Below are 26,055 nucleotides of genomic sequence, written 5' to 3'. Positions count from 1 at the left end.
GGAGACAGACAACCATGCACACTCAAACCCATACCTAAGGGCAATTTAGAGTGTACAATCAGCCTAACATGCATGTTTTGGGAAAGTGGGAGGAAACCATAGTACCCGGAGGAAACCCACACAGGCCCGGGGCGAACATGCAAACTCCACACAGGTGGACCAACCTGGATTTGAATCCAGGACCCCAGAGTTATGAGGCCGACGGGCTAACCACTCATGCCAGCGGGCCGCCCGACTACTGGTTGATGTAACATTAAAAATAAGCAACAAAATGATTTTAATCTGCTAATACATCTTCTTATGAAATTAATTGAGTTCCAGCACTTGTTTTACGAATTCAAAACAAAAAGGATAACAAAAACAACCAAGTCGGCAAGTACAATTTAGGATGCAAAAAGGTATTAAAAGCACTGGAGAGTTCAGGTTCTCAGGTTGCGTGGGTCTGCAGTCGTGTGTGTAGAGCGAGTAGAGTAGTGGACTCAACACTCGGCCTTGGGGCAAGCCAGTGCTGAGCGTGTGTCTGGATGAGAGGTGGCGACCCAGCTTCTGGTGCTGGTCTCGGTTGACCAGAAAGTCCTTAATCCAGGAGAAGGTGGAAGATTGGAGTCCCAGGTTGACCAACGTGGGGATAAGAATCTTGTAATAATACATCAGTGGCGGGCCGTCAGGGCCTTCAAGGCCTTCTCTGCTGGCCTAAGAAATATCTGAATCATATTATATTTTGTCCATCAATACGTACTTATTATTCAAAATGGTCTGTTAGCTTCCTTTCATTGCTTTTCCCCCTGGTTGCACTGCTTCCAGATGTGTGTTTTCATATTGAAGCGTTTAACCAATCACATTTCAGCCATTATTTGTTGCCAGATCAGATCTGCCTCAAAGCCTGCACAATCAGTTCTTGCGGGCTCTGCTGCATTAAACTAGACTGTTGCTTTTAACCAATCAGATTTCGAGTTGGCAACCCCACAATGATTTTTCATAGGCGTTAGCATTTTGCTGGCTGGCACATGTCATGGCTTTCACAAACTATGATTGGCTAGTAGGCGGGCCAAAGCAGTACCGAGGCAGCCGAGATCGCAAACTCCACCCACTATGGCCGACAGAAGCAAAAACAAATAGATTCTGTTTGCTCACAAAGCTATTTTCTAGACGGACTTTTTCAGGAAAAAAATGGACATCATTAAGAAAGGGCGGTCAACTCCGAAGCTAGCAAGCCTGTTACAGCCGGGAAAATGGTGTGTGGGGCACTTTCAGCGCGCTAACTTAGCTCCACAAGCAAATAGTATATTGTTGTGTTGATTTAATGTCATTTTCAAAACGGACTATGCCGGAAATATGACAGGGCAGGCTCGACTTTCATCATTAGCTTCGATGGCGATAGGAAAGAAGGAAGAAAGAAAGGAGGATGGATATTGTGTAAAAAGGATTTTTGGTGAGTAAAATTACAAATATGGCTATATTCCTAAATAATATTTCAATTGTGGGCCAAGTTCTGATATCTGAAAAGCTCCAGTGTTTGTATTTAATCACAAAATGCTGCTAGGAAGTGGATTTTACCCCAGTTTAATTTTTGGCGTTTCACCATTGACTTCCATCGCTGTCTTTTCCCGGGAAAAATCACCCCCCTGGCCTGGTTGTAATGTCTCAAAAGTTCCAGTATTTGTATTCAATCAATACATGATGCTAGGAAGTGGATTTTACCTATTTTTAGTATTTTAGTGCATTTTTTGTCATTTCACGAATGGACGTATCGACGTTCATCGCAGTCTTTTGGATTGGATTGGATAACTTTATTCATCCCGTATTCGGGAAATTTTGTTGTCACAGTTTTTACCGGGGAAATGAAACTCCGGGCCCGGTTCTGATGTCTAAAAAGCTCCAGTATTTGTATTTAATCAATAAATGCTGTTTTTGGCTGGATTTTACCCCATTTTCGGGCAATGTTTGCCCGAACGCCATTGACGTTCATCGCTGTCTTTTCCCGGGAAAATCACCCCCTGGCCTGGTTTTAATGTCTGAAAAGCTCCAGTATTTGTATTTAATCATGAAATGCTGCTAGGAAGTGGATTTTACCCCATTTTTGTGCATTAATTTATTGATTATTTTTTATGTGTCGCAGCTGTAGCTGCAGTAGAGGTTTTATAGCCATAAAATAGTTTTTGAGGGTTGGATTGATATGTTGAAGGCGCTACCAGAAAATGCACCGCCCGCCACTGTAATACATACAACAACAATATTGATTTATTCATCATATTGCAATGTTGTAATACTTTTTTTTTCTCGGAATACTACAATGTATGATTTCTAAGCAGGTAATTTCCCATGGCAATCTATACCATTGCTGACAACACACAAGTGAGGCGCACCAAAGTGTTTGAGAAAACATTGTTGTATTTTACAGTTCTGTTTTCAAAGGAGAAACAAAAGATAACACAATTTTAAAACTGTATATTTTATTCTATGTGGCTGACCTAAACTACACATTATCTGTATGTGGTGTTACGTCTGTAAAGCTTGTAGTTTGAATTTGTGCTTTGAAATAGCTGCGTTCTTCCTCCTGCAGTTCCCATGGTGACTGGCTTCTGCTGTTTAGAGCGTCACATCTCTATTTAAAGCTCGGTTCAATGGCTCCCTCATTTTTTACTCAAGACATGTCTTCCACCCTTGCCTGATATTTTGAGCTACTCCTACACTTCTCACAGGACTAAACATAGACCTGCCACAATGGTAGATCATTGTAAAGTCCTTTGGGGTAAAAGAAAGAATGAGGCTAAACTTGCTGTTTCGCGTATGGACGTATATGGACGTATCGACGTTCATCGCTGTCTTTTTCCTGGGGAAATGATACTCCGGGTCTGGTTCTGCTGTCTAAAAAGCTCCAGTATTTGTATTTAATCCATAAATGCTGTTATCGGCTGGATTTTACCCATTTTCGGGCAATGTTTGCCCGTACACCATTGACGTTCATCGCTTTCTTTTCCCGGGAAAATCACCCCCTGGCCCGGTTGTAATGTCTGAAAAGCTCCAGTATTTTTATTTAATCATTAAATGATGCTAGGAAGTGGATTTTACACCATTTTTGTGCATTGATTTATTGATTATTTTTTTATGTGTAGCAGTTGTAGCTGCAGTAGAGGTTTTATAGCCATAAAGTAGTTTGGGAGGGTTGGATTGATTTGTTGAAGGCGCTACGAGAAAATGCACGGACCGCCACTGATATATATAAATATATATAAATATATATATATATATATATATATATATATATATATATATATTTGTATTTATTATTATTTTTATTATTAAAATTCACAATGATAGGAAGAGCCGACATCGAAGGATCAAAAAGCGACGTCGCTATGAATATATATATATAAAACGGCACTTTGGTGGAAAAATTGAAAAATAGAACGGCACCCTCTAATCTAACGGCACCTCTAAATGAACGTCAGTACGGGGGAAAGTTTGAAAAATAGAGCGGCATGCCGGTGAAATCGAGGTTTTTCGCAACCTGAGAAGATGGTCTGATGGTAAGCGCCTTCTTGCCTGGGATTCACACTGTTGTCACATTAGCGATACCACCAATAAGCAATTGAAGAAGCTGCATATTGATGTGGCCGTGATTCCAGGAGGCTGCACCAAATTTATACAGGCCCCCAAGGTCTACTGGAACGCCCTATTCAAGGCCAAAGTCCAACAGTTCTACGAGAACTGGATGTTGCACGCCAAGAAGAGCTACACAAAATTCGGCATCATCAAATCAAATCATATCAAAAGCCTTTGTTGTCATCATACACAGCTGCGTATAACGAAATTGGTGAACATGCGAGCCCCAACAATGGAAGTTTATTTGAAATGGATTGTCAATGCTTGGGATCATCTGCCGAATCGTCTTTCAAGGGATGCGGACTGACCAACGCTCTCGACAGCTCGAAGGATTGCCAGCTCCATTGTTTCAGGTCAGACGGCCCGATTCCGAGTGGTTTGCAACTTCTCCAGCAAGCGCGAGCCAATGCTGGCGACGATGAACGTGAGCTTACTCAGACACTCGATGCTGATGCGGAAGGTGATGTGAATGACGAGGACAGCTACAACAGCGACGTGTCACTTGATTTTCACCAGTGGATTTGTAATTACTTACCAGTAATAGCCCTGTATTTGTGCCTTTTGGTAAATAAATGTATATGTTACCTGGTTTCTCTTTTCATCCATAAAATTTACAGCATTGTTGGAATAATGATTCAAACCTTTTAAATCATTATTAGTAATATTTAATTAAAAAAGGAAAAACATCTTTCAACAAACTCTGCCTACAACTTGCAAGGAAAATGCCATGTGACGCCGTCTTAGTCCCCAGTGCATTCTGAATTGCAGTAACTGAATCATTGTATTTAATCGCGACATTCGAAAAACATGGTTATGTAATCAGTACAATAACACTCTCGCTGGTTAGAAAAACAACAGTGTGAGGAATGCTTTCAAGGTAAACAAAGCAGTATTATACTGTAAGCAAAGCCGTATTTTCAAATCTGCTGCTGGAGTCTCGTCATAACAGTCTCATTGGGTCCTGCCGGGAGAAGTGTCCGAACCAATGTGTCCTCGAGCTTTGGCCTTGAGGAGACGATGATGTGGAGGAAAAATGTCCATGTTCCCATGACTGTTTATATAGCCTTACTACTTATTAAAAAAATGCTTACAACACATATAGAATATTCCATAATAATTCTAACAAGCATCTTCTCAAAATTCTGACCAGCTAGTCAAAAAATAGAACGGCACCCTCTAATTGAAAGGCACCTCTAATTGAACGGCACTACGGGGGAAAGTTTGAAAAATAGACCGGCGAAGAACCAAAAGACTGCACTATAAATATTCTCTTTTGAAAAAAGGATTAGATGAGAAAGGAAAATTTCAGTTACACCCATAGTACAGCAAACGTGTATACAATTATGTACAGGAATGATACAGAAGATGTTCAGCACTTCAAATCAATCAAGCAAAAGCGTCAAAATAAATCAAATTTGATATGGGACTTGAGCTGGGAAACAGCGCCATCCCGTGTCCAAGCATGATCATAGCAGACATAGTAACTGCTGAGCTTTGTCATTGTCCCAGAAAAAAATGGGTAGATCGCATAAAGTTGGCTCCTTAAAAAGTAGATCTTTGAGCAAAAAAGTTTAAGCACCACTGATTTTGAGGAATATGTCGAAATGGAGAACGGCCCGGTAGGTATGTCAAAATGGGGAGCAGCCTGGTAGGGCGAGTGGTTAGCACGTTGGCCTCACAGATGTGGGGTCCTGGGTTCAAATCCAAGCTATGTCCACCTGTGTGGAGTTTGCATGTTCTCCTCAGGCCTGTGTGGGTTTCCACTGGGTACTCCGGTTTCCTCCCACATTCCAAAAACATGCATGGTAGGCTGATTGAACACTCTAAATTGCCCCTAGGTATGGGTGTGAGTGGGCATGGTTGTCCGGTTTGTCTAAACGGATAAAATTCAAATATCCTGTCTATTGATTACGATCAAATGTTATGTTTGAATTATGTTTTGTTTTTATAATTTTCCCAATAAAGCAATTAGTTTATATTGATAGCACAATGTATTCTTTCCTTGTTTATTGTCTGCCAGGTGATGCTTCTGTGCGTTGTGAACAGCTAGACCTGCTGCTCCAGTGGGGGGCAGAGTTCCGTCAAGCTTCATCACATCATCCTGAAGGGGAGAACATTCTTGAAGACATTGTGGCCTTTGATGTTCTTCTGGGTGACCTCAACTTTGACAATTGCTCTTCAGGTGTGTCATCAAACATCCATCTTCTTAACCCAGGGGTGGGCAAACTATTCCACAAAGGCCCGCACTGGGTGCAGGTTTTCGTATCAACCCATAAGAGCAAACCTTTCCACCCATCTGGATTGTTAGAAGTACAATCAGTGAATTGCAGTCAGGTGCTTCTTGTTTCAGCAGAAACTGTAGTACCCGGAGAAAACCCACGCAAGCCCGGGGAGAACATGCAAACTCCACACAGGTGGACCGACCTGGATTTGAACCAAGGTCCCCGACTGTGAGGTGGACGCGCTAACCATTCAGCCGCCACCCTCATATCAAAATTAAAAATTGTAAATACCTTAAATACTGTGCTCACAGTGAAAATAATTCCTCTTCGCTTGATTTAAAAAAAAAAAGGTTATTGAGAGCTTTAGTCCAAGTCCTCTTCGTCAGATTTGAGACATTGGATCATTGATGGAATGTTCAGGGGGCGCCGTAGGGGCAACAGGACGAGTTTCTGCGAGAGGTTTTCTGCGCACAAGGAACATGGCGACCGTTGTTTCTTTTCTTGTAGAAATATGCTGTTGTACACGGACATGACACTGTCAAGACGATTGCCGAATTCTATGGCAATTATCATGTTGTCATCAACCCGTATCTACGGCGTGAGTCCCTCATAATGTTGGTTCATTTTTTATTCATAGTGGTTACCACTGGCTTAGTGTCCTTGGAAAATGATATTGTGGCCGTCTTCCGAATATTCGCTTCTTCTTTCTTGGTAAAAGGGACGGTAGATTCATGCCTCAATGGCATGCTACGCCTTTAGCATAGCAAAGTCCCTTTTTCAGTCACTGTCATCATGTCTCATTTTTTCTTGGGCTCAATGGCACTTAGGAAACATTTTCAAGGACGATTCAAAATCCAAACAAAGCTGGAATAGGCTTGGCATAGTGTTTCTCCACAGGTAATGTGCGCAATTCGAATTGTACGTAATCCGAAGAAACCAGGAAAGGGCAAGATGTCATCCTTCTCGGCCTTTTATATTATTCGGCCCATTATTCTTCTACGGTGAAATATGACTTCTTCGGCGCTGAGTGCCACCCAATTCAACGCCGAAGACGAAGCGGAACCCTGACTTCTGCCATTTTTTATCCCTGTCTTCTGCATTTTTATGAACTTTTTTTCAATGTTCAATATTAAAAAAAACTATGATGTACTGAAGCCGCGAATGTTGAAGCCCCAAAGTGGTGAAGGATCACAATAGTTATTTTACCAGTCATGTTACTTGTTAAATATTTTATCTACTTTGAAATTGTCTGAGAATCATTATATAGAAGGAGAACAGACAAATGAGTGTTTTTAAAAATACAAGATTTGGGCCGATCATGCAAAAAAGTCATATATATTTCAAATATGTTTACATTGTAAAATTCAGTGGGTGCGATATGAGCTGCTGCTTCTATAACTACAGAAAGTCAATCCTCTCTGGCCATTTTTACGGATGTAGCTGATGTTGAAATTCCTCTTCTGGTCTTTCTAAATGCGTGCTTGTTTTTTTTTTTGCCCAGAGGACAAGTTGGAACAACAGCATTCACTTTTTTCTATATACAAGGACCCATGTCGCCAGGGCCCAGGAGAAGACAAGCCATGGGTTTTGGGTAACAACACACACACCCCTTCACACAAACACACTTACACATCAGAGGACTTGTCACTCACTCATTATTCTTATAGGCTGGAAAGTCACAGCGAGCGAATATGTCAATATTTCAAACAATACTGTACAAACCAGGCAAAATATACTGTAATCTGAATTCCAAATAAATCATCATTATTTCACCTTTTAAAAATTAAATCGCAAGTTGTGATGCATGGGCATTAGTGGCATAGAAACCAACTGGTCTGGAAGTCTTATTTAGGCCAGGGATAGTACTGCACATGTATTTTCATTAAGGCCTTGTTTATGAAGACGTGGATTTTGCATGACAAACCACCACAGCAGATCTGCCAATTCTCCCTTGAAAATTTGGTTGAAATTGCAAATGAAGATCGTGAATGGATCAACAAAGACTGAAGCATGAAACTTGCCCTCCCTCCCCCCCCCCCAAAAAATGATATAGTATTCTCAATAAATGCAGTAGCCTAAAGGGCTTCTACCTCGCTAGCCAGTTCATCAGCTGTCTAATTTTTCAAATAAATTGTATCATAAGAAGAAAGCATTGGAAATTTTACAAAAGTAATCTGACAAAACATTTTTTTAAATAATTGGGGTTTATTTCATTTGTAATAAACCTTTCATCTATCCCTCCATTTATGTTTGTACCACTGTCACCATTATGATCAAAAGTTTATCCCAGGTCACATTCCCACATTTTCAACTACAAGCAAACTGATGTGTTAAAACTAGGGATGAGGAAAAAAGAATAATAATTTTAATGACCAAATCAAATAAACAACATAAACATTTGTAACACTTAAAATTTCCTTAAATTCGATTGGCATATATAACGTGAACAGAAAATATCCCTGTTCAAAATTACAAAATTACAAAATTGAAAAGACAATTACAGAACATAAAAAGCCGTTATGTCCCCCACCTACACACACAGACCAATATTGTCGAGTGACTCAATTCATACATTATATTGGCCTAGCTTTAGAAAATTTCTGATCAACATCATTTAAGCTAAATTAATGTGTTCGTGCTCTAAAATGGGATTTGAGGAGTACTTTTATCACATGCTAGTTTTATTTCATTTTGTCTACAGATACACAATGTTAAGGGTGGTTAGCGCCTCAGCCTCACAGTGGGGGTTCAAATCCAGGTCGGTCCACCTGTGTGAAGTTTGCATGTTCTCCCCGGGCCTGCGTGGGTTTTCTCCGGGTACTCCGGTTTCTTCCCACATTCCAAAGACATGCATGGTAGGCTGATTGGACACTCTAAATTGCCCCTAGGTATGAGTGTGAGCATGAATGGTTGTTTGTCTCCTGTGCCCTGTGATTGGCTGGCCAGCAATTCAGGGTTTCCCCCGCCTCTGCCCCAAAGGCAGCTGGGATAGGCTCCAGCACCCCCCGCAACACTTGTGAGGATAAAGCGGTTCAGAAAATGAGATGAGATGTTAATGTTTGTTTTTAGTGTGTTTGATTATAGATTCTCTTTCACGGGAAATAAAAGTTTTGCCTGTTCAGCGGCGTTCATTGCACATTCTAGTAAAAATGGCTTCTGCTGTGGCAACCCCTTAGGGAAAAGTCAGGCATTCAGGGCCTGGAAAATATAAATTTTTGTGTCAGAAATATGCAAAATAAATATATTTTAATTTAGGTCGCAGAAAATAAATAGATTTACATTTACGGTGCGAAAAACAATAATTGAAAATTCTCATCTCATCTCATTTTCTGAACCGCTTTATCCTCATTAGGGTTGTGGGGGTGCTGGAGCCTATCCCAGCTGATTCCGGGCCAGAGGCGGGGGACACCCTGAATCGGTGGCCAGCCGATCGCAGATTTGAATCAAGGAGGAGACGGACAACCATGCACACTCAAACCAATACCTAAGGGCATTTTAGAATTTCCAATCAGCCTACCATCCATGTTTTTGGGATGTGGGAGGAAACCGGAGTACCCAGAGGAAACCTGCGCAGGCCCGGGGAGAACATGCAAACTCCACACAGATGGACATGATCTGGATTTTGACCCAGCACCCCAGAGCTGTGAAGCCGATGCGCTAACTCAGTGGCGGTCCGTGAATTTCCTAGCGACGCCTTCAGCTCTCGGAATCAATCCAACCCTCAAAAACTATTTTATGGCTATAAAACCTCTACTGCAGCTACAGCTGTGACACATAAAAAATCATCAATAATAACCTCATACAATTGAAATATTATTTAGGAATATAGCCATATTTTACTCACCAAAAATCATTTTATCTGTACACAATATCCATCCTCCTTTCTCTCCTTCTTTTCTATCGCCATCGAAGCTAACAGTAAAGTGGCAAACAAATCCATTTCTTCTCCTCCTTCAGCCATTGCGGGTTGACAAAACCGCTATTAAATCAACACAACAATATATTTGCTTGTGCAGCTCGCTCCAGATACAGTTTTTGTAGCTCTGGCTAAGTCCACTCTATCACTAGCCAATCATAGTTGGTGAAAGCGATGACGTATCCCTACACCTGGGAGAAGGCAATGGCGTATCCCTACGCCTGCTAGAAGGCCTTGGTGTCACCAAATCGAATTCTCATTGGTTAAAGTAACAGTCTTATCGACGCTTGTTTATTGCAGCAGAGCCTGCAGAACTGATTGTGAAGGCCTTGAGGCAGATTTCTTACCCTGGCAACAAATAATGGCTGAAATGTGATTGGTTAAATGCTTCAATGTGAAAACACACATCTGGAAGCAGTGCAACCAGGGGGAAAGCAATGAAAGGAAGCTAATAGACAATTTGGAATTATTTAATAAGTATTCGTGGACAAAATATAATTAACCTCAGTCTGTGATTCAGATATTTCTTAGGCCAGCAGAGAAGGCCTTGAAGGCCCTGATGGCACACCACTGCGCTAACCACTCGCTCTACTGGGCAGCCCATTACTGCAATATTTTTCCACCAATTATTTATTGCCGACCCTTGCAGGCATTGCTTTGTGACAGTCAATTTTCCTCAGAGAGGTTCATTTTGGGCATTTTTAGCTTTAAAAAATAGTTTGGCTTACCAGGATGTTGGGGGGCACTGTTCCCTCTAAACTGCGCGCGTGCGCAATTGCGCACTACTCTCGTCTTCTCTGCGCAGCAGCAATCCTATGGCGCGCAGTAAAAAAAAAAAAAAAGATTTTTTTTAATTTATTTTTTTTTATTTATTTTTTACCCCTTTCTTCATGATGGCGCCGTTTAAGCGGCAGCCAGTGGCAGTAGCTCTGCCCACTTATGTTTTTACGTGTTTTACAGCATGTTTTACATGAAAAATTAGAGGGAACATTGACATGCACCTGCTTGTGGCAGGTGTGATACTGGTGTGCCCATAGCGAGCAATGATGATGTCGTGACCGGATGATTCGCCTAAAGACATTTCGCCGACGGACGTTTGACAGACGGACAGGTCTCCGAATGAACGTTCGTTCAAACAGCGTTTAATGATTAAATACAAATTCTAGTATTTGTATTTAATCATTAAACGCTGTTTTCAGCTGGATTTGACCGAATTTGAGAGCATTTTGAGCCGTTTGGCGAATGGACGTATATGGACATTTTTTTGCCTCCATCGCGACATCATCGTGACATTTTACCGAGGAATTCACTTCCCTGGGCTCGGTTCTAACGTCCAAAGAGCTCCAGTATTTGTATTTAATCATTAAACGCTGTTTTTGGCTGGATTTGACCGAATTTGAGAGCATTTGAGCCGTTTGGCGAATGGACGTATATAGACGTTTTTTTGCCTCCATCGCGATATCATCACGACATTTTACCGAGGAATTCACTTCCCTGGGCCCGGTTCCAATGTCCAAAGAGCTCCAGTATTTGTATTTTATCATTAAATGCTGTTTTAGGATGGATTTGACCCGATTGCTGTCATTTTACGGCTCGGTTCTGCTACATCTGCCCGCCCAAGAGTGCTTATTCCCGGGCTGCCATTGATGGTAGACTAACATTGATTTTTACTATAATTTGGACAACACCGGCGGCGGGCCGGATTAAAAATCCTAACGGGCCGTATATGGCCCGCGGGCCGAGGTTGAAAAACTTGTACACACACGATCCGGGGGCGGGGCGAGCGCGCGAATCCCGTTTCGGCGAAACCTCCGTTCGGCCGAATGAACGTTCGGCGGAACGTCCATTCGGCGACCTGCCCGTCTGTCAAACGTCCGTCGGCGAAACGTCTTTAGGCGAATCATCCGAGTACCGATGATGTCGCTCACACTGGTACTCAGTGCGCTCAGGGAGGTTGACTTTCTGCTCAGACCAACGAAAAATTAGAGGGAACATTGTTGGGGGGTAGAAGTCACAAAATGTCAATCATTTATTCATCTTCTGAATCACTTATCATGACGAAGGTCACAGGGGTGCTGGAGCCTTTCCCTAAGAGGGGGCAACATATGGGGCATACCCTAAAACGTTTACCAGCCAACATGCCGAGATTTTTGGCACAAAAATTAAAAACATAATTAATTTAAAAATGTAATTTGGCAGATTGTTTTTTTTATGCTGCTTCTGATGTAAAGGAGCACCAATCATCTTTGCGTGATGTGGCTCTTTGACTCTCACAATTTTTGTTCTTTGTGTCTAACTTGTCGGCATCGCTGTGTTAGAATGATGAATACTTTACAATGAAAAGTATTTTAATTGTGTGACAGAGTGTGTGTAATGCATGTTTTCATTACTTTGAAAAGGTACATTGCTGGATCCCAGTGGCCTTTACGATGATGAGGTCAGTTCACCGGAGAGTTTACAAAAGTAAGTTGGAATTATTTTCATACTATTGTCCAATTCTAAATAAGATTTAAAAATGGTGGCGACCATTAAGGTTTCAGGAGTGTCATTAAGTGTAATAAAAATTTTTAAAAAGTGCTGTATAAATTTACAGAAGCTTATTTCATTCACCTTAAAAATAAAACAGCCCTGGCCGTTTTTCAAATTAATTTATTTTTGGGGTTGTTTTTTGAAATAATTATATTTTTTAAACTCAGTTTTTCAAATTAATTTATTTTCTTGGGTTGTTTTTTTAATTGATTTTTTTCTTCTTTGTTTTTCAAATTAATTTATTTTCTAGGGTTGTTTTTATAATTATTTGTTTCTCTTCTCTGTTTTTCAAATTAATAAATTTTCTCGGGTTGTTTTTTCTTCTTCTTTGTTTTTCAAATTAATTTATTTTTGGGGGGTTGTTTTTTTATTTAATTTTCTTCTCCGTTTTTCAGTTTAGAGTCGTACCTCTGCTTATGAAATTACAATTGGTTCCAGAACTTTTTCATTACTTGAAAATTTTGTCAGTAGAGCAGTACTTTATATGTAAATTCTCTCATTTTTTCCACTGTCAGTGTCCCAATTTTGTATGAAAGATGTGATTAAAACACAAAAGAGATAAAATTATAAGAACATGATTTATTACTGTCTTAAAATGAATAACAAGCATACAAAATCTACCTGTGTTGAAGAATATGCGCACGTGCATTTCCCTATGACTCAACGGCGTCAGAAAGCCGTCCACTTTGTAGTACATTTTAGACTTTTACATGTACACTATGTGTGTGTGTGAGTGAAAATATGTACCACGTTGCATTTGTACGGTTTTTATCGCTTAATAAGGGGAATTGCAATAATTAATGAGCGGAGCATTTAGCCAAGGTGGACAGGGCATAATTTGCGCACACGCATTCTCCTTTGACACTTTGTAGTAAATTTTTGACTTTTACGTGTGCCCGATATGAGTAAATATGTGCCCTATGTGTGTAAACGTGCGTAATAAGGGGAATTGCAATCATTAATAAGGGGAGCATTTAGCCGAGGTTGACAGGTATGTAAGAGAGAATCTTGAAACATGGATAGTGGTTGGTGTGAGACAGCCAATGAGAGACCAGTAGAGTGTAGCGAGGTTCTAAAGTGATAACCAATGCATCTGCGACAATATTTTCAAAATAAAATAACAGATAAGGAAATGCATTTACTTTTTGGAGGATTTCGTATCTTGGATGTTTTTCGTATCTCGAGGCACTCATTTGCATATAAAAAGCTTTCGTAGCCTGAAAATTTCGTACCTACAGTAAAGGTGAGTAAAGGTGTGACTGTATTTTTTTTTCTCAGCCTGGCCACCCAGGAAAAAAAAAAATTCAAAAAATGAGAAAGTAGCAGTTATTGAGATTATTGGAAGTCTCGCGCGGACTGCTTTGCCCAAATTCTCGACAAGAGGACCCCTTGCTTCCATTCAGGGCAATCAAGTTTTGTTTAGATATGGGGCTAAGGCAGTGCAAGACAGTCCAGTCATTAAGTCACATTTGTGAGGAGTACCCGTCGCATACAAGTTTCCTCAAGTCTAGAATTTGAAGAAGCCAGTTCACGCGAGACTTCCAAGTACATCGATAACTGCCGCTTGCTCGTTTTTTGAAATCATTTTTTTCCCGCTGGCATTCGGGCTCGGGGAAAAGCTAAAATAATTAAAAAAACGAGCAACCGGCAGTTATAAAGATACTTGGAAGTCTCGCGAGATTTTAGACAGGGGATCTCTGCTCGCGTACGCATACCCGAGACCAGCTTCTCAGTTGTAAGCCGTAGGGCAGGGGTAGGGAACCTATGGCTCGGGAGCCATATGTGGCTCTTTCCATGGGTACATATGGCTCTCCACTAACCTGTGAGGTAAAATATGGAAATCATTGGTGAGAGAGCTGAGTCCCGAAAGCACTAACAAGAGCGTCACTGCGGCGTCGACACTACCTGTACCCCTATTTTAATCATAATTTTTTTTTATTACTCTTCTGCATGCATGATATCATTGATACTGATTTTGTAAGCCACCACATAACAATGTTGTCAAAAGAAATCAGAGACTTTTTGTAAGTTAAAAGTGATGAAATGACAAAAAAAATAAAAATTACACTTTCATATATTTTTACTTTTCAATTCCGAGAATGGCTCTCAAGAAATAACATTAGAAAATATTAATTGTTTATGGCTCTCTCTGTCAAGAAGGTTCCCGACCCCTGCCGTAGGGGCTCCCTATTTTATTTATTATTTCAACAGTCCACTGGTCGTCTGTTGAGTCACAACGTAACCAGCTTGGATGCATTTAAACTGCATCATCTAACTCTGTTCAACTATTCTTGGGCAAACATTGCAACATTCTATCAGATAGGAATGGGCTTTTCTCCTGAAGATTCACATATGCGCGTGCTGCCTGGGTAAGGTCGACAAACTATAATAACAATCCCAATAATATGATTTAATGACTGGACTATCTCCCACTGTATTTGCCCATAATCTATATAAAACTTGATTGTGCTGAATAGACTGAATTGAAGGAAGTGTGAATGTGAGCAGAGATCCCCCGGTCTGACATCTCACGAGACTTCCAAGTATCTCGATAGCTGCTACTTTCTCGTTTTTTGAATTATTATTTTTTCCTGGGCGGCCAAGCTGAGGAAAAAAATAAAAACGAAGAAGAAAAAAATGTATTCAATAAACAACCACAGACTCAAGATTTTTGTGTTGGGTAGGCATAACATCATTGACTTTGATACAGTGTCCTCCTGTGTTGTAAATTTTCATTAAATGTCTCTCACTTCTTTCATACTATCATGTCACCTTAGAGTGATGGAGAACGAAGAAGGTAGAAAAGAGTACATAGTGTTTCCTTCCAGTAAAAGCCAATGTAACACCAGCAAACAAAAGGCAAGGAACATTCCACTGAAGGGGAATGGCCGCCGGATTGATTACATCATGTACAGTGATGAGGGCCTGCAACAAGACTGGAAATTGGTAAGGTTTAAAAACATTCTTTCATTCATTTTCCGTACAGCCTACCTACACAACGGTCGCGGGGAATCCTGGGGCCTCTCCCAGCCAACTATGGGGAGGAGGCGGGGACACTCTGGATTGGTGGCCAGCCAATCGCAGGACACAAGGAGACGGACAACCATTCACGTTCACACTCATACCTAATGACAATTTAGAGCAGTGGTTTATAACCTTGTTGGAGCTACCAAACCCCACCAGTTTTAAATGCGCATTCATCGAACCCTACTTTAGTGTAAAATAAAACATGATTTTTTTTCCAATTCAAGATATATATATTCCTCGCATCACTGATTGGCCAAGCAATGTCATATGATCATCTGCAGCCAGTGATGGTCAAACGGGGCATGTAATCGTGAATAGACATGATGAGTCGATGTGTCTTGACCTCTGCGGCAGAGGCTCCACCGAACCCCTGAGACCGACGCACCGAACCCCTAGGGTTCGATCGAACCCAGGTTAAGAACCAATGATTTAGAGTGTTTAACAAGACTACTATGCATGTTTTTGGGATGTGGGAGGAAACCGGAGTACACAGAGAAAACCCATGCAAGCCCCCCGGAAGAACATGCAAACTCCACACAGGAAAGTCCGAAAATAGGATTGAATCCTTGATCCCAGAACTGTGAGGCCGTGTGCGTGCAAGATTTTCACCATTGATCAAAAGTTGCCAGTGGTAGTCAAACTGGTGGCGTGGCCCTTCCCTGTTAAATTAAATATACATTATTTAAAAATAAATGAATAAGTACAAAACACATTACAATAAATATACTACAGTGCCTTTTGTTTTAATTGAGGGATTCTGACATGTCTTCCAGGGAAATTTTGTCACGAAACATACACCAGCATCAATATGTTGGCGGATATTGACTATGACAATTAAACGCAACCCATCAATGAATGTAAATTTGCATTAAAATTTAAAAATAGGGCGGCCCGGTGGGCAATGTTCCCTCTAATTTTTCGTTGGTCTGAGCAGAAAGACAACCTCCCTGAGCGCACTGAGAACCAGTGTGAGCGACATCATCGGTACTCGGATGATTCGCCTAAAGACGTTTCGCCGACGGACGTTTGACAGGCGGGCAGGTCGCCGAATGGACGTTCCGCCAAACGTTCATTCGGCCGAACGGACGTTCCACCGAACGTTCATTCGGCCGAACGGAGGTTTCGCCGAAACGAGATTTGCGCGCTCGCCCCACCCCCGGATCGTGTGTGTACAAGTTTTTCAACCTCGGCCCGCGGGCCATATACGGCCCGTTAGGATTTTTAATCCGGCCCGCCGCCGGTGTTGACCAAATTATAGTAAAAATCTATGTTAGTCTACCATCAATGGCAGCCCGGGAATAAGCACTCTTGGGCGGGCAGATGTAGCAGAACCGAGCCGTAAAATGACAGCAATCGGCTCAAATCCATCCTAAAACAGCATTTAATGATTATTTACAAATACTGGAGCTCTTTGGACATTAGAACCGAGCCCAGGGAAGTGAATTCCTCGGTAAAATGTCGCGATGATATCGCAATGGAGGCAAAAAAACGTCTATATACGTCCATTCTGCAAACGGCTCAAAATGCTCTCAAATTCGGTCAAATCCAGCCGAAAACAGCGTTTAATGATTAAATACAAATACTGGAGCTCTTTGGACATTAGAACCGAGCCCAGGGAAGTGAATTCCTCGGTAAAATGTCGCGATGATGTCGCGATGGAGGCAAAAAAACGTCCATAAACGTCCATTCACCAAACGGCTCAAAATGCTCTCAAATTCGGTCAAATCCAGCTGAAAACAGCGTTTAATGATTAAATACAAATACTAGTATTTGTATTTAATCATTAAACTAACAAAAACTAGTTTTTGTATTTAATAATTAAACGCTGTTTGAACGAACGTTCATTCGGCGACCTGTCCGTCTGTCAAACGTCCGTCGGCAAAACGTCTTTAGGCGAATCATCCGGTCACGACATCATCATTGCTCGCGCTATGGGCACACCAGTATCACACCTGCCACAAGCAGGTGCATGTCAATGTTCCCTCTAATTTTTCATGTAAAACATGCTGTAAAACACGAAAAACATAAGAGTGGACAGAGCTACTGCCACTGGCTGCCGCTTAAACGGCGCAATCATGAGGAAAGGGGAAAAAAATAAAAAAAATAAACCCTTCCGATTTTTTTTCTACTGCGCGCCATATGATTGCTGCTGCGCAGAGAAGACGAGAGTAGTGCGCAATTGCGCACGCGCGCAGCTTAGAGGGAACATTGCCGGTGGGGCCTCACAGCTCTGGGGTCCTGTGTTCAAGTCCAGGTCACGTCCCACCTGTGTGGAGTTTTCATGTTCTCCCCGGGCCTGCGTGGGTTTCCTCGGCGTACTCCGGTTTCCTCCCACATTCCAAAAACATGCATGGTAGGCTGATTGGACAGTCTAAATTGCCCCTAGGTATGGGTGTGAATGTGCGTGGTTGTCCGTCTCCTTGTCCCACGCCTCTGGCCTGGAGTCAGCTGAGATAGGTTCCAGCACCCCCAGCGACACTAATGAAGAAGATAAAGTGGTTCAGAAAATGAGATGAGATGAGAATAAAAAAAATATATGCAAATATATATACATGCCAAAGGGGTTAATTCTTTAGATTTTTATAATAATAGAAAACACTTCCTTTCCCAGGCAATACGATCGCTTCACTTAATGTCTCAAATGCCAACAGCGTCAACAGTTACCAAATTACCCTTTGGTTCTCCCAGAGGCAAGAGTAAATTAGATTTTTATGTATTGTCATTAAACTTTGTTCATATGTAATGATCAAGTTAATACATTTAGGATGTTAGCATGTAAAATCCAAGCTATGATTTGTACGGCATATGGATGTTTGTTGCCCGTGTGTCAGAACGAAGTGACTGTAATAACATGAATTAATGTTTCTGTGTAACTTAACATTCTTTCTTATACAGGAAATTGAGGAGTTCAGCTTTGTTACACAGCTGGCTTGCCTAACTGATCACCTGCCTGTTGCCATGCGGTTGGCTGTTTCCACAGGGGAGGAAGAGTCTTAGATCATCAACTGCATTTGTCAAAAATGTTGAAAATGATGGATTTCGAGATGGACAATTTTGTGTGGACGAAATATAAAATAGTAATTATTGAAAGAGAATCTCAAAGAAGATAATGGGAAGAAAGTGATTTGACTGAGAATTGAAGCATTCCCACATACACTTTGCACATTTCTATACTTATTTGCTATATGGGTTTCTGAAATTAGCTGGTGTTTATGCTACTAACCTTGTGGACAACATATACCCTTTAGCACTCCCAGTATGAATAAATTGTTTCAAGTAGTTTGTTAATTATTTAAAAAATTCTACATTCCCTGATGATGTTTCCATTTTGATTGTAGGGTGCACTCATCCATATTTGTCATTGTGACTGAAGCACCATGAAGTGATAGTGCTCACTAATCTAGGTCTGCTCAATTTTTTGTGGATTACATTGGTCTGTGGCCATTGCTTAACAGCTACACAAAGTTTTTTAAATTGCCTAATGAGTTGTTCACAAATTATGCAAATTTAGTGCTTTGTGGAGGTAATGAAAGCAATGCCTACAGCCATTAAATGTGTTTCTACAATGTCCACCTGTGTCACTGAGTCACGTAAGTGTCCCAAAAAGCCATTAATCTCTTCAGTTTTTGGACCTTACTTTTCACTAACCTCAACAAGTGTCTTTGGCAACAAAAAAAAGTAAATAACTAAGGTAGTGTGATTTCTACTGTTTTTTTAGGAATTAAAGTGATTATTTAATACAATATAAATAGTTTCAAAATAATAAATACATATGTAAAGATGGAAGACAGGTACCCTAATTTGAATGCCTGTAGCATGTTTTACAGCTTTGAAATAACGAAAAGACGTTTTTACATTTCCTGATGCCTTGATGGAAAATAAAATCCATTTACAATTTTAATATAACATGCCTATTATCGATGGGATATGTACAGTACTGACTCTGGCATACATCTATAAACTGTAAAACATACAATTGATGTTACTTGACACTGCCATATATTTTCGAACAGCCATATCGGGGAACCATGTTCATGCAGACAATTGTAGTCTTGGGCTAAGTTAGAAGAAGGCTTATACAAATGCCCGTATGTAATCCGGCACAACAAAATGAGTTACAATGATCAATTATAGAAATTTAAGGTTTTGACCAAATCAAAAAGAGAACAGTCTCAATGAATTAACAAGCATCTTAAATTTCCTCAAAAAGCAGAAAACTGGTCCAAAGAGTGCTCACTACAACCCTTTGCTTGTCCTGATCAACCAAAATAGTTAGATTAGTCAGTTAGTTACTTGGGCTGGGCAACAACCAAATTTTGCAGACATTTTAAGGACACATTGTGGAACAATTAACTACATTTTAGCCATGAAATAATTACTCATGTATTGCATTTACGATTTTTTTTTTACTGAAACAGTGTCACTGAACATCATTACCAACCAAAATGTCTTGATTGGATGATTCATATCAAAACCTGAATCATTATTGTCATTCCCGTTGATTTCACCATAGCCAGCATCATTTTCAAAATCACCAGAGGTATCATCATTCTGTCAGCCTTCCCTCCATTATAAAAATACGTCACTACAACTTCAGTCCACAGCCATGTATTTTCATCCAAATTTCAAGGAGACAGTTGGTACAGACTGCTGTCTTCTTGCACTCACTCTCACTCATCGTCTTCCGCTTATCCAAGGTCCCGTCACAGAGCCAGCTGCTTCAGCGATGAAGTCTAGGCTTCCTTCTCACAAGTGAGGGGTCCTCACCAGATGCCCGAGCTAATTCATCTGGCTCCTCCCAAGGTGGAGGACCAGCGGCGATATTCTGAGCCCCCCAGATAACCAAGCTTCTTACCTTGTTTTCTCACCTTATCTCTAAAAGAGTCCGGACACCCTGCAGAAGAAACCCATTTCAGCCGCTTGTATCCAGGATCTTGTTCTTTTGGTCATGACCCACAGCTCGTGACCATAGAAGAGGTTAGGAGCTTAGATCGACTGGTAAATAGAGCTTCGCCTTTTGGCTCAGCTCCTTTGTTACCACAACAGACCAATGTAGTGTCCGCATCACTTCACACACCCCACCTATTTGCCTGTTGATCTCCCACTCCATTATTCCCTCATTTGTGAACAAGACCCCAGGATACATAATAAAAACTCCCCACTTGGGGAAAAACCTCAACCCTGACCGATATAGGTTATGCCACCTTTTTCCGAATGAGGACCATGGTCTCGGATTTGGAGGTGCTGATACTCATTCCAACCACTTCACAATCGTTCCAGCGAGAGTTGGAGATCACGGCTTGATCAAGCCAACAGAACAACATCATCTGCAAAAAGCAGGGATGCAATACTGAGGCCACCAAACCGGACCCCCTCAACGCCACGGCTGCGCCTAGATATTCTGTCCATAAAAGTGATGAACAGAATCGGTGACATAGGGCAGCCCTGGCGGAGTCCAAGCCCCACTGGAAACGGATCTGACTTACTGACTACGGGGACCAGATTCTGAACCCAGTCATAAAGGCTGGTTGGGCAAACTCCCATGTCCACATCCCCCACCCCAGTTGAAAATCGTGCCCCTCGAGAACCCTGCTGTGGGTATAGAGTTGATGCACTGTTCCACAACCAGAACAAAAAACACTACTCCTCCTCAATCAGAGATTCGACTTCCCAACGGACCCTTCTTTCCAGTACCTCCGAATAGACCTTCCCAGGTAGGCTGAGGAGTGTAATTCCCCTATAACTAGAACACACTCTCCAGTCCCTCTTTTAAAAAAGGGGGACCGGACCACCACAACCAGAGCCCTTAGAAACTCTGGGCCGATCTCATCCACCCCTGGAGCCTTGCCTCCAAGGAGTTTTTTTTAAACCATCTTCATGACTTCAACCCCAGAGATAAGCGAATGCGCACCCTCACAAAATGTTTGGGTCTACCAGGCCAGACCTTATCAGGGCGACCGTTCTTCCTAATAGGCCCTCTAGATCTCTCTGTTATTGTCCACGTTAGCATTGAAGTCCCCCAGTCAACTGAGAGAGTCACCAGAAGGACCACTCCCCAGGCACGCCTTCCAAGTAAGCTAAAAAGGGTGAGCTGCTGTTTGGTGCATTAGCACAAGATGATTTTTAAAAACTTTGTGATATTTATTTCACAATAATTGAACTCTGATTTAATCATATGTTTATGGAACGTCTATTACAGAAATGTCAATTTTGAAAAATATTGGCTTACTATATTTCTCTGTGCGACTTCCAACTCATTTTGCTATGCCACTTCACATACTGTATGTCCACAAATAAACAATCGTTCTATCCAGTACGCTTTTTTCTTCATTCAATACCTGTCCCGGATATCCGGATGAGGTTACCGGACGTGCTATTGCGACGAAGTAAGGACCAGAGGCTGCCAGCCAATAGCAAAGGTACATATTTGGGGATATGGAAGGAAACTGGAACACCTGGAGAAAACCAATGCAATTATTAAGTATGATTTAATTATTCATTGAGATACCTAAATAAAACAGTATTATGGTTTTACCTCATTCATCTCGATTTATGGTCAATTGGGTGGCCTATGAGGATGTCATCATCCGAGATTAGGAATTATTTTTTCTTGTAATCTCTAATAACCAATTATGCCATGATATTGTTTCAATATAGGTGTAATGGACTTTTTCTCTGTTAAATTCACCTGTCATCAACATGAAATGAATGATATAAGTCACAAGAACAGATTTGGTTAGATTTATATGCTGTCTGCTCTTTGTTTAGTTGGTGGTTTGGCTGTTTCTTACATTGTTTTGGACTTAAATAAGACATAGTAAGTTTTGATACAAATGAGGTATGTGCATGTGTCACATAATTTTACACAATTAAATGTTCGCCACAGTTCCCCAAATGAAAGATAAAATACTGTAATTCATGTTTTCCTTGTGTTGTATGTTTCATCCCACCTAGCTGCTTTGACATTCCTTAAGGACACGTGTAAAGGTTAATATTGATAGTTTTAATAAAGAAAAACTGTTTTATTCCAAAAATGCTTCTATTTTTGTAATGACACTTTGTTCATCTTTTAAGAGTACTAAATTGGATTAATATTTTTCTTGAGAGATCTTTGTCTTAGGACCATTTTATAAAATCAAATAAATAGTACTGAGCATAACACGTTGATTTTTTTGTTCTTTTAAGGAGCATAAAATAATGTGCTGAATCTACAATTACTGGAAGTAAAGAAAGAATATTTTACCATACAGGGGGGAAAAGATATAAAAGTCGCACTGGAGTATATGGAGGGATTTTTGGGGGCAAATCTGATTTATTAAAACACCAAGAACAGACATTTCATCTTTTTTTTCATTCATTAATCTTCCATACCGCCCATCTTCGAAAGGGTTGCTGGAGCCTAACCCAGTTGTGTTGGGGCGAAAGGCAGACTACACCCTATACTGGTCGCCACTCAGTCGTAAGGCACGCAGAGAGACAAACGACCATCCACGCTCCCAATCATACCGCCACCAGCGAGAATCAAGCCCGCATCTCCCCGCACCTAAGTAAAGCACAACAGAGTCACCGGCGTCGAGGCCCCCGCCAACAGAGTCACCGCCCTCGAGGCCCCTGCCAAGATAGTCGCCACCATTGAGGCCACCGAAGAGAGTCGCCGCCATCGAGCGCACAGGAGCGCGGCGCCAGGAGGGGCACGCAGAACCGGGGCGCCGGGAGGGGCACGCAGGACCGGGGCGCTGGGAGGGGGCACGCAGGAGCAGGGCGCCGGGATGGGAACACGTGGACGGTGCACCGGTACAGGGACACATGGACAGGGCGGCGGGACAAGGACACGGGGACGGGGCGCCAGGACAGGGACACGGGAACGGGGGACGGGAACACGTGGACGGGGCGCCGGTACGAGGACACGTGAACAGGGTGGCGGGACAAGGACAAGGGGACGGGGCACCGAGACGGGGACACGGGAACGGTGCACCGGAACAGGGAAACATGGACGGCTAGACAGAACGGGAACACGGGAACGGTGCAACGGAACAGGGAAACGTGGACGGGAACACGGGAACGGGGAAAACTGACGAGAACCCATGTGCTCCATCCCAACTATACACTGTGTTGACGGTGCACTGCTTCCCCGTCCTGAGACGTCGGATGTTGGACCAAAATTCCCTTGAAGCCACCCGGAAGTCATTCTCCATGGGCTCACCAAACGCTTCCCATGCCCAGGTCTTTGCCTCGGAGACGACCAGAGATGCGTGCTACTTGGCCCTTCGGTACACGTCAGCTGCCTCGAGCATCCCTTACCGCCGGTGTCCACCAGCAGGTTCTGGGGTTGCTGCCACGACAGGCACCGACCACCTTGCGGCTGCAGCTCCAGTCTGCCGCCTCGGGAATATAAGGGCGCAACATGGTCCACGCCCCATTGTCTGCCCCGCGATATCATTTCGCCCACCGAAGGCTGCGGTTCAGGTTGAGATTCGACTGCGAATCCGAGCTTGTTCCGCGCTTCTATTGCTGAGGCGGCGGACCGGAGCTGCGGCCGCAAGGTAGTTGGTGCCTGTCGTGGCGACAATTCCAGAACGCGCTGGTGTACACCGGCGGTAAGGGATGCCATCAGGCTGAAAAAGGATACCTAACGGGTCCTTTTGGCCCATGGGACTCCAGAGGCAGCTGACGGGTCCTGGGTGGCCAAGCAGCATGCGGCTCTGGTCGTCTCTGAGGCAAAAACCCGGGCATGGGAGGAGTTCAGTGAAGCCATGGAGAACGACTTCCGGGTGTCTTCAAGGAAATTTCGGTCCACCATCTGACCTCTCAGAAGGAGCAGTGCACCATCAACACAGTGTACAGTGGGGATGGGGGCTGCTGACCTCGACTCAGGATATAGTGAATCAATGGCCCGAATACTTTGAAGACCTCATCAATTCCACCTTCCCATCAGGAAGCAGGGGCGGACTCTCTTATCTCTGGGGTTAATGTCACCGAAATGGTTAAAAAGCTCCGTTATGGGGAGGGTATGGGAGTTCACCCAAACAGCCTTTATGACTGGTGTCAGAATCTGGTCCCCGTAGTCAGTAAGTCAGATTCGTTTCCAGTGGGTCTTGGACTCCACCAGGGCTGTCCTATGTCACCGATTCTGTTCATCACCTTTATGGGCAGAATATCTAGGCGCAGCCGTGGCGTTGAGGGGGTCCGGTTTGGTGGCCTCAGTATTGCATCCCTGTATTTTGCTGATTATATGGTTCTGTTGGCTTGATCAAGCCGTGATCTCCAACTCTCGCTGGAACAATTGTGAAGCGGTTGGAGTGAGAGTCAGCACCTCCAAATCTGAGACCATAGTCCTCAGTCGGAAAAAGGTGGCATGCCCTCTCCGGGTCAGGGATCAGGTCCTTCCCCATGTGGAGGAGTTTAAGTACCTTGCGGTCTTGTTCACGAGTGAGTGAAGAATGGAACAAGAGATCAACAGGCAGATCGGTGAAGCGTCTCTGCGGACTCTGCACTGCTCTGATATGGTGAAGGAGCTGACCCAAAAAGCGAGGCTCTCTATTTACCAGTCGGTCTACATTCCTACCCTCATCTATGGTCACGAGCTGTGGGTCATGACTGAAAGAACAAGTTCCCGGATACAAGCGGCTGAAATGAGTTCCCTCCGCAGGATGTCCGGACTCTCTCATAGTGATAAGGTGAGAAGTTCGGTCATCCAAGAGGTGCTCGGAGTAGAGCCGCTGCTCATCCAGATGAGTTGGCTCGGGCATCTAATCTGGATTCCCCCGGGATGCCTCCCTCGGGAGGTGTTCCATGCGCGTCCCACCGGGAGGAGGCCACGGGGCCAACCTCGGACACCCTGGGTAGACTATGTCTCCCGTTTGGTCCGGAAAGGCCTTGGGATACTTCCGGAAGAGCTGGATGAAGTGGCTGGGGAGAAGGAAGTCTGGGCCTCCCTAGTGAAGCTGCTGCCCCGCGACCCAACTTTGGATAAAGCAGGCGAAGATGAGAGATGAACATGCGTATGCTCTACCACAGGCAGTTTCAAAATTAGCCCAAAACATTACAAGGGGAGGACGATATGAATATTTATACAGCTTTTACACGGTCCAAATACATGCAACAACCAAAAACCTCATTGGTTTCATATGCAAGGTAACTGGTGGTGCATCGGATGACTTCTAATGAGGGATCTATTGTATTGTACATCTGGTTTTTGCCAACAAAACACTCTTGTGCTTAATGGATTTCCAAAAGATTTTTGCAATAGCAATAAGTGGCTATAATTCAGACTGGGCGTTAAAGAAAACCCTCTATATAACTATTTTGAGCTATGCAGGCAATTTATTTTGACTTTCACAAAATTCCAAGCTTCGGGAGTCAGTTGAAAATTGAACAATTTGAAGCTACTTAAAGTACACAAAGGGCGGCCCGGCGGCTTGAGTGGTTAGTGCCTCGGCCTCACAGCTCGGGGATCCTGGTTTGAAATCCAGGTCGGTCCACCTGTGTGTCCTGCGATCAGCTGGCCACCGATTGAGGGTGTCCCCCGCCTCTGGCCCGCAGTCAGCTAGGATAGGCTCCAGCACCCCCCGCGACCCTAATGAGAATAAAGCGGTTCAGAAAATGAATGAATGAACAAAGTGCTCGAGCCATTGCCAATAATATATTTAAGTATCATGGCGGCCCCGGCACAAAATGGCCGATAAGTAACGACACTCATCTCCTTTACCACACATCGCGCATAAGACATCTAGTTATATCTATCGTGTTTATTAA

General features: G+C 42.8%; 1 protein-coding gene across 2 annotated transcripts in view; it reads left to right on the top strand.

The window, feature by feature from the left end:
• smpd3 (sphingomyelin phosphodiesterase 3) overlaps positions 1 to 22,328 on the top strand; it is a 54,377-nt gene extending 32,049 nt beyond the window's left edge. For both annotated transcript variants that reach the window (XM_077596158.1, XM_077596157.1), the window contains 5 exons: positions 5,627 to 5,788; positions 7,330 to 7,419; positions 12,144 to 12,207; positions 15,051 to 15,219; positions 18,196 to 22,328. In XM_077596158.1, coding sequence (XP_077452284.1) covers positions 5,627 to 5,788; positions 7,330 to 7,419; positions 12,144 to 12,207; positions 15,051 to 15,219; positions 18,196 to 18,297 — 587 coding nt within the window. In that variant the 3' untranslated portion in view covers positions 18,298 to 22,328. The remainder of the gene's footprint in view (positions 1 to 5,626; positions 5,789 to 7,329; positions 7,420 to 12,143; positions 12,208 to 15,050; positions 15,220 to 18,195) is intronic.
• Positions 22,329 to 26,055: the final 3,727 nt, after the last annotated feature.

Source organism: Stigmatopora argus, chromosome 3, assembly GCF_051989625.1.
Source record: "Stigmatopora argus isolate UIUO_Sarg chromosome 3, RoL_Sarg_1.0, whole genome shotgun sequence".
Taxonomy (NCBI): Eukaryota; Metazoa; Chordata; class Actinopteri; order Syngnathiformes; family Syngnathidae; genus Stigmatopora; species Stigmatopora argus.
This window is presented reverse-complemented; position numbering and strand designations above follow the sequence as displayed.